The sequence below is a fragment of the Quercus lobata genome, chromosome 10 (genome assembly GCF_001633185.2).
Source record: "Quercus lobata isolate SW786 chromosome 10, ValleyOak3.0 Primary Assembly, whole genome shotgun sequence".
Lineage (NCBI taxonomy): Eukaryota > Viridiplantae > Streptophyta > Magnoliopsida > Fagales > Fagaceae > Quercus > Quercus lobata.
Genome location: NC_044913.1, coordinates 36,040,320 through 36,050,409, shown reverse-complemented (window position 1 = coordinate 36,050,409; position 10,090 = coordinate 36,040,320). Strand labels below are relative to the sequence as shown.

The 10,090-nt window shown below is 38.2% G+C and overlaps 1 protein-coding gene across 1 annotated transcript; it reads left to right on the top strand.

The window, feature by feature from the left end:
* The first annotated feature begins 254 nt into the window (after positions 1–254).
* Positions 255–827, top strand: LOC115964683. The gene has a single exon (XM_031083945.1). It carries the CDS (start codon positions 255–257, stop codon positions 825–827), a length of 573 nt encoding a protein of 190 aa, XP_030939805.1.
* Positions 828–10,090: the final 9,263 nt, after the last annotated feature.

Below are 10,090 nucleotides of genomic sequence, written 5' to 3'. Positions count from 1 at the left end.
GATACAATACATAAGCAGGTTCATAGCCCAGCCCACCATGATAAGTGAACCACTTTTTCGATTACTTGAGAAGGAAGTTCCCATAGTAAAGAAGCCTCTGAGAAGATTAAGAGCTATTTGATGATACTGGTTCCATCGGTACCTGAAAAGCCATTATTGCTATATCTCACAATCATGGATACAACAATGGGGGCTTTGCTCAATATCTAGAGGAGTCTAGAAAGGAAAATGAAATTTATTATATTAGCAAGAAGATGGTGGCTTATGAAGAGAAATATACAGCACTTGAGAAGACATGTGTATCACTTGTATGGGCTACCCAAAAACTCAAACATTACATGCTTGCTTTCAAGGTCTTGTTGATTGCAAGAATGGATCCTTTGAAATATCTAATGGAGAAGCTGGTGCAAGATGGGAAGACAGCTAAATGGGTTCTACTTTTGTCAAAATTTGATATCAAATATGTGACTCAGAAGTCTGTAAAGGGAAGAACAATTGCCGATCGCTTAGCCCATTGTTCACCCAAAGAAGCTAAAGAAATCCAAAGGGACTTTCCAGATGAGGATATCATAGGGATAGAGTTAGAACCATGGAAGATGTATTTTGATATAGCAACTAATCAGAATGGAAATGGCATTGGAGTTCTCCTAATTTCTCTAAAAGGAACACACATCCTATTCTCTAGTAGGCTCAACTTTTCTACCACTAATAACGCCACTGAATATGAAGCTTGTATTATGGGGTTACAAGCAGCCCTTAGTCTTGAAATAGAAGAGTTAGAAGTGTATGGTGACTCAGCTTTAATAATTTCTCAAATTCAAAATTGATGGAAGATTAAGGAAGAAAAGCTAATGCCTTATCATGAATGTCTTCAGAAATTGGCATCAAAGTTTGGAAAGATTCAATAACAGTATGTGGCAAGAATGCAGAATCAGATGGTGGATGCTTTAGCAACAATGGCATCCATGATGGATGGGCCCAAGGAAGACCAAGCTTGGTCGATAGTGGTGGAACAAAAAGAAGAGTTGACTCATTGTATGTCAATAGAAGGAGATGAAAAAATAAATAGGGAAGGTGAATGGTATTTTGACATCTTTTAGTACCTCAATGACTAATTGACTATTAGAAGGTTGTCTTCTAATTACATTATTTGTAGTGAAAGGCTGTATAGAAGATCCTATGATGGAATCCATCTCCTTTATGTGTCTACTAAAGAAGCACGGCAAATATTTAAGGAGGTCCATGAGTCAAGTTCAATATTCAGCATCACAAATCATCACCGTACCATCCTTAGACAAATGGAGCAGTTTAGGCTACAAACAAGAACACAGGGTGGATCTTGAAGAAGAGTACGAAGACCTACAAGGATTGGCATTTACAATTACCCTATGCATTTTAGGGGTACAGGACATCAATTTAGTCATCCACAGGAGCCACTCCTTATTCATTGGTGCATGGGATGGAGGCAGTCCTTCCCATTGAGATGGGTGTTTGTTCATTGAGAATAGTATTGGAGAGTGAAATCCCCAAAGTAGATTGGTTGCAGAGTAGGTATGGCCAGTTATGTATGATGGATGAGAAGAAGCTCAAGCCTTGTGTCACATTCAAGGCTACCAAAGGAGATTTAAAAAGCCTATGACAAGAAAGTAAAAACTAGAGATTTGAAGATAGGAGATCTAGTGCTGAAGGAGATTCAAGCCCCAATTCAGGAAACAAATGGGAAATTTAAGCAGAATTAGGCAGGTCCATATATCATCAAACAAATATACTTTGGGGGAGCAGTAAGGTTGATGAACTTAGATGTAAACCCTTTTATTGAGCCGACTAATATGGATTAATTGAATAAATACCATGTCTGAGGTGGTCTGAGGAATGGCCACGTTTGAAGTGGTTGTAGATTATGTCATTTTCTTTCCTAGGTTTAATTAAAAAAAAAAAAAAAAGACTTGCTAAGTTGAAAACCCGAAAGGGCGGCCTAGGAAAATGTTAAGGCTAAAAATGGTAGGTTGAAAACATGAAAGGGTGATCTACGCAAAAGGAGAGTAAATAAATGAGAGTGAGAGAGCCTACTAGGTTGAAAACTCGAAAGGGCGGCCTAGTCAAATATTAAGGCAAATAAAATAAACTACATGATGACCTGATCCTTCTACCAAGGAGGTATGTAGGCAACATATATTAGTCCGGTCACAACTCACCCAAACCCACCATTCACCCATCAAATAAAAAAAAGAAGAGAAATTTTTTTGCCAAGATTTAACCATTCCGTCAACACGAACCATGCCATTACATAAACCAAATCTTAAACCAAACCCTAAACAAAACCCGAAAGTTGAATGTCATAAATAATTCCTAAAGCTAAAAGTTTCAAACAAACTTTTTAAATAAACATGTTCAAAGCCAAAAAAAGAAAAAGAAAAAAAAAAGAAAGAGAATCATGTCTTCTTCATCATTTTCTTCTTTGATTGCTCATTGGTTCCATTTGTAGTAAGTACCTCATCATCTTTGTCTCTTCTTTTGAATTCATCGTTGTTATCCCCTCGCTTGTCTTGGTTATCTTCAAGAAACTGTTTTCTCATAGAAGCCATGTCAATTTGTTTATCCCTAATCATGTTCACCAGCCAGTTAGAGTATTCCATGGTCATCCTGTGAAAGTAAACCTTAACAAAAGATTGATCAACTCGGTCAGCCATGTCTAAGCCCAACAACATGTTCCTTATAGAAGTAGGAGTTGTGTCCACAGGAATAAAAGGTTTTCTTCCTCTACCATTAGGCATTCCTTGCTCATACTAGAATTGTCTCAAGAGTCTATTAGCCTTATAAAAATTCGCCCTCCTTAAACCAACCAAGAAAATATGATCTAATCCTGGAGATCACAACAAAGGAGGTGGGCACTTCCACTAATAACAATCCCATCGAATTAAGATATTGGATTTTTTGTCCAAAAATTTCACCCAATCGCTTTCAGTTTGACACATGGTCTAGAGGATAGCCTTGCTAAGGAAATAACAAGGACCATAGTTGGCAACAATGGGTGCAACTATCATGTTCGGTCTTTCCATCAACCATATCTGCAAAGTCAAGGGACTCTTGAGGAATTGTTGTGATTCTCCACCAAGAAATACATAGTCCAGCCCTGAAAGAGTTTCTACAAAGATCAAAGAAGTAGGATTATCATCATCCTTAACCTAGCTCACAATACTTATGACTCAAGCATCTACAAAGCCAAGTCTTCCAGAGCAAAGCAAGAATTTTCCCATAAAGCAAAGAGCTAAACCAAAATTTTTTGCATGTTGACAGACAGACCATGAGTACGTTTATCAATAAGCCTTGTGACAACTGCATGACGATTCACTATATGGCCTTTAATCATGTTACTGGTAATTAAAGTTGAAAGGCCCAGGGCATTGGATAAAATCTCCCTATGCTTGGGATTACAAGAAACTGCTACAGATTTTTTGCCAAGTTCATAACCCAGAATAGCAAAAAATTCTTCAATTGTAGGACAAAGTTCAACAATGTTAAACTAGAATACATGGTCTTCAGTATCCCAGAACTTCACGGCAGCACAAAGAAAATCCCACTTGACCTTGACATTCCTTAAAGCCTTGATCCCCTCTAGCTTGTAGGCAGTGAAATTGGTCTTGGTGACAAAATCAATGCTACGAACCCATCTATTGATATCATGTGTGATTGAATGAGGAGGATTTTGATTGTTGTCCATAAATAATTCTTGTATGTGATTACTGTTTCTTGATAGCTTTTGATGCAGAGATTTGTTTGCAGGTTTAATGCTAAGATAGGCTCTCCTAGTCTTTAACCATGTTTAAATAAGTTTAGAGAGTTTGAAGCTGACTAGGAAAGTGTTTCATAGTCCAAAACGGATAAAAATATTTTTCAAAGAATAAAAAAAGAAGGAAAATGCGTCAAAAAACGTGAAAAGTTGGGGCAAGATTGGGTGTGCCAATCAGCACCACAAAGTGCCAATCGGCACTCCAAGAGTGCCATATGGCACCTTTTCCCCCTGAGGGCATTTTGAATTATTTTGTGTTTTTAGGCACGTTTTTGGTCCGTTTTGGCCCCTTTCTTCATTCCAAAAAGTAATTATGCCATAAAATCTCTCAAAAATTCACATTGATTGTCAAACTGGGGCATTTGGCCATGCCTTGTTCATCTTTCCCAAAAAAAAAAAAAAAAAAAAAAAAATCAACATCTTCATCATTTGTTTCAAAAAAAGAAAGGAAGGATAGTAAATTACTTACTTCAAAATTTTTCAAAATTGTGCATTCGTTTTCTAAATTAGGGGCATTCGGCCATGCCTTATCCCCCTTCAAAAACAAATCAAATCAATCATCTCTTTTTCAAAAAAAGAAAAAGAAAAAAGAAGAGGAACTTTTTATCCAAAAAAAAAAAAATCATCATGCATAAGTTTTCAACATAAGTATTCAAACTAGGAGCATTCTACCTTGCCTCATTCAAGTGAGTACCAATCACATCAGAAGTGGTCAGATAAGTTCAAATTGTACACTACAAAGTTTCATTAAGTGAATTCTAAACTTGTCTCATCTAAATTTTAGCAACGGTAAAAGTCATCTAAGGACAAGGAGGTTAAAGTGGAAATTAATACAAATTGTCTGACTAAGAAATATTTTATCTTTTGAAGGAAAATTAAAATACAAGTCAAACATCATTCAGACTTTGAGTTTGCTTGCGGGAAGATCTTCTAGACCTACCCCTAGAGGAACCACCCTTTGTGTCTCCTTCTCGCTCTTGACTTGCATAAAACCGAGATTCTTGTTGTCCGTTGTGAAATTCAAGGTTTCTGATTCCCTCTTCCAAGGATCTTGTGTTGGCCTCTGTAGTTGCCATTCGATTGCTTTGCAAAATCACCAAAGACTACATGTTAAGTTCATTACTATGAATGTCAAGCAAAAATCATTAAGGGAGTGTCATCCTTTACCCAATTCACTTCGTTGAGTACATATTGGGAAGATTGCGTGCGTGCCACCAATTACAAGCCTCCAATCATCTGCATGCTTTCTTCCACTACATCAACCCCTACTTGGAGCGTAAGGCCACAAGTTTAGAAATAACTCAATGGACAAAGAATGAGATGGAAGACTAAAAGATTTGGGAATGTATTGGGTCAGTCCAAGGGACATTTGGCGCATACTCCAGCCGGTCAAGATCCACTGAGTTGAAAGATCCATCTAGATTCATTACTTCATACTGCCATGTTGGAGAATGGGGAGGAGGACTAGAAGGATCACCAACATTGCTAGGAGGAGGACTCTCATCTCCAGAAGATAAAGCCTAAAAATGCAACATTAAGATAATGCAAGTCATGGTGTAAATTGATTTGGAAAAGAAAGTAAGTCACTGATGCTCCAGAGATGTCAACTAAGCAACCCTACAAGTGAGCTTGGACAAATTCTGAAAGTTTAATTAGTGTATAAAACACTATGAACGTTTAGACCCCCAATTAACAAATTACTAATTCAAGCTTAATATCAAACAACTAATGTGTGGAATATGAACATAAGCTTAAAACAGAATTAATAAACAATCTAAACCAAATAAACTCACATACACAGCAGAAATTAAATGGAAAAGATTAAGGGAAGAGAGATGCAAACACAAGGACAACACTCGATGTGTTATCGAAGAGGAAACCGAAGCCCTCAGCGTAAAACCTCTCCGCCACCCTCCAGGCAGTAAAAAATCCACTAAAGAATGTAATTGGGATACATGAACAGCAAAAGACCCTCCAAGCCTAATCTACCCAATGTACCTAAGCCCTCCAAGCTCCTACTCCAACGAGGTTATGCCGAACCTATTTCTTCTTTAGCTTATCGGATTCCGCTATTTGACCATAGCATCTACTAATATGAAATTGGTCACTTTTTAACTGCTTCCTAAACACCAAATGGCTTTCTCATAGATATGGGTATGGTGATAAAAGATTTTGGTAATGTACCTCTCAAGGATTTAACAATGGAGAGGAAGAGAGTAGAGGAATTTGAAGAGTCTCTATGTGGAGATTGTGGATGAATCAATCTTGTTTTTCTCTAGGGTTTTTCTCTCAAAATTCTCTTTAGAAGCTCTCTGAAAATTGTGGGTATAGGGGTTTATATATAGTAGGGTGAGAAGGAATGTGAAAAGTCAGTTTTTCCCAAATAGGGTGGTCTGGCGAGTTGATTTTGCGACTGGGTTGAGTCGCGACTTCAAGCCCCGAGCTAACGGCCTGGCCAGCCTAGGACTTTTGTCCTCTAGTGCAACAACTAGCATGACTTTTCAACTCCCCTGCATGCTCCACACGTGTGCCAACTTTGGTGGCTTGCCAGTCGCGAGTCACCCGCGAGTCTAGCCATGAGTCTCTGCATCCTTGCATAATCTTGAGCATTTCTTCACACTCTCTCACTCACTACCCTGACATGATTCCCACCTAAATACAGGGTTACTAATTGCTAAAATACAAGCAAATTTGGCACAGAATAAAGTCAACAAGATGGTTGATAAAATTCAACCTTACAATCTCCCCCTTTGACTATTCCATGACAAAACCCTAAAACAAACTCTAGACTTAATATGTGAGTTGGGAACAGTTGAATAAAACTCACTCACACCTAACTCTAGAATCTGATAAGCTCTTGAATCATATGAACAAGAATCTCCTGAAACATAACAACACGGTATCATCACTGTATATAGAAAAACTTGTAATAGCATATGAGACAAGCACAATGCGATCAAGCAAAATGGAATGAGAGATAAACCATGGCTTGACCAAATAGGCAATCACTATACAATAGTGACCACAATGCTTATTCACACTTGGAATGAACATCCGGACAAACAAGCCAATAAGCTCAATGCAAATCACTTGCATGCCCAACGCTCAACCGATGCACAATGCATAAAGTATATGCATCTAGGAACAAAATCCTACAAGGGCACAAGAGTGAGAATACTTAAAGAAAATGCATAACATTTAGCTAGAAGTATTAGACAACAAAACATAAAGGTTGTATAAGCATGGTACAAACCATAAAAGCCTATAAACATGGAAACAAACCCTAAAAGCTTACAAAGCAACATGGGCACAAACTACCATAAACGAGTTCCATAGAATACTGAAATAGCATAAGCTAATAAGAAGCAAAATGTTAAACAGAAATATTGAACATAGGCTTGCTTGTTGAAATCTCCCCCTTTGATAGTCTCCTCCCTCTTTGATCAAGCTATTTCTCCCCCTTTCATTGTTCTCCCCCTATTAACATCATCTCTCCCTTTCTGTCATGGAATAGCTAGGCCATATCCTCTTCTAGCTTCCTCTGAATCTGATCCAGTTGAGCTTGTAGGGAGGTGAATTGCATATCCCACCGAGTGCTGTGATGATGTAAGATAGATGTGAGTCTGGACATCTTGGTGCTTAACTCGTGGACAAATGTCACAATGTTGTCGAGTTTGTCGTCAAAGGAGAATGAGCTGGAACGCGAACCACTAGGAGATGTGCAAGTTTCTGATTTGACTTTCTTCCGACTATGACCAATGCTAGCGTTGAATGTACGCATGGTGATTGGACTCAATTTTGTGCAGGGAAAGTCATCATCGGTTGGACGAATCCCTTTGAGCTTCAAAATTCTAGAAATAAGACTGCAAAAAGGAACGCATATCCTTGACTCAGTTCGTAGAACCGTTTTGCACAGAATGTGAAAGATATGAACACAGATGTCAATCTCTACATCAGAGATTAGGTCATGAAGAAATAAGGCACGTCTAAGGTTCATATATCCTGTGCTGGATAAGGGGTACAGGTTGTGAAACATGACTATTGTCAGCACTCTCAATTTTGGAGGAAGAGAGGAAACATTGACAGAGTTTCCATTTGATGAGAATTCTAAGTCTTGTCCAAGACCATGCTTAAGAAGTTCCTCATCTAGACATAGATCATCATGAACTGGTGAGTTCTTGAGCATTGGCCTGTTTATGTGAAGAATCTCTGCCAAATATGCGGGAGAGACTGAGAAACTTTTCCTTCTAACCCAGCACTTGAGTTCTCTGCCTTCCACAATTGCATTGGCATAAAATTCTTTTATCAAATTCTCATAAGCGTCATCAATGTCAAGGAGAAGGTAATTCCAATCCTTGTGGGCAAACCATTTTGGGATGTTGATGTCAAAAAGTGACGATTGATCAACAACCCTCTCAAGTAATGGTGTAGCATCTTTGAAGTAATTTTCATGAGTTTGAAAGGCAGCATTGGATCTGAACTTGTTGGGATCGAACACTCCTGATGATGAACGAGTCCTTTTTGTTCTAGGTGAGAGGTCATCAACATCAATGACAGGTTCCTTCCCTTTGTTACTTCCTCCTTTCACAACTGCTCTCTTAAATGGAGACATTTTCACTCTGCATCATATTTCATCAAAAAGAACAAAAGAAACCCCACAATACCACAAACATTATTAGCAATGGGTCAGTTAAAAAACAAGGATAATGATGAAAACCCTAAAAACTTGAGATAAAGTTCCTAAACAAGACAATAAGTGTGTGTGTGTCACTAATGACCTAATATTAACTCAAGATAGAGTAGATCAGTAAATAACCACCAAAAATCACACAATGATTTCACCAGAATATCAGATACCCATGTACAATCAAGAGATATACAAATATCAATAGAAAAACACAATCCAAGAGGAACATGCAGTAGATGAGAAAGATAAAGAGTAAGAGACAAAAACCCAAACCTTTCCTTGAAGAATGAGAAAGTGGTGACAAATTAGTTGAAACTGATGTGTGTGAGCATGATGGTGTTGAAGAAGAACAGTCACTAGATGCGAGGGAAAGAAATGAAAACCCTTTTTGAAACCAGTATAGAAAAAGAATCTTCCTGTGCAACACATGCGTTTTTCGCGATTGCATCAAGTTGTGTGCCAGTCACCAGGGCCAGCCGCCAGAACACTTGAAAGAAAACTTTTGAAAAAAAAATTTTCTAAGTGTTTTTCGCGACTGGAGAGAGTCGCGAACTGAGCCGTGGAAATCTCTGTATACCCTTCGCAACTGGACCTTCCACTAGCGAACAAGTCACCAACCTGAGCCGCGAAAAATATGAAATTCCAAATTTTTGAAAAATATTCTAAGTCTTTTTCACGACTAAAGCATTTACCCGCCAATGAGTCGCCAGTAAGTCATGAAGAATCTCTATGATGGACTCGCGACTAGGGTATGCGACTGGTTCTACCTGTGATTGAGTCGTCAGAATAGGGCAATACAATTTTTAAAATTTTGACAATTTTTGCAAAAACAAAGTACTTTCCAAAAACAACTAAAACACTCAAAAATCTTTTTGTGATTGATCAACAAAAATTGAGCATGTGAAAACACATTTAAACAAGTACAATCACATGAATGAATATGGCATTCATTGAACATAGACATGTGTGTTGTGTGTGAATATAAAAAATGAGATAGTCCTTAGTCTAATGTGAAGCTTCAATGATCAATTCAATCAAGGCATACACAACTAACACTAGATAATGTGATCCATCTCAATTATAGAAATATGCATATATGACCTCCCACAAAGGCTTGAGTATAATATCTTTGAAGCTTTTCATTTGGCTCCATGTTTGACATAACATTTTATCTTTTTGAATAAACACATCTCATTGTGAGATTGATGCCTAAAATTTTTGATATTTCACTTTTGTAAGGTTGAATTTTATTAACCATCTTGTTGGCTTTATTCCGTGCCAAATTTGCTGGTATTTTAGCAATTAGTAACCCTGTATTTAGGTGGGAATCATGTAAGGGTAGTGTGTGAGAGAGTGTGAAGAAATGCTCAGGATTGTGCAAAGAAGTAGGGACTCGCGATTGGATCTCACGAGTGGCTCACGGCTTGCAAGCCGCTAGAAAGCTACACACGTGCCAAGCATGCCAGAAGCTGAAGAGTTGCGCCAATTGTTGCACTACAGGACAAAAGACCCAGGCTGGCCAGGCCGTTCGTTCGTGGCTTGAACTCACGACTCAACCCAGTCGTGAGGTCAAGTCGCCAGAACACCCTATTTGGGAAAAACTGACTTTTCAC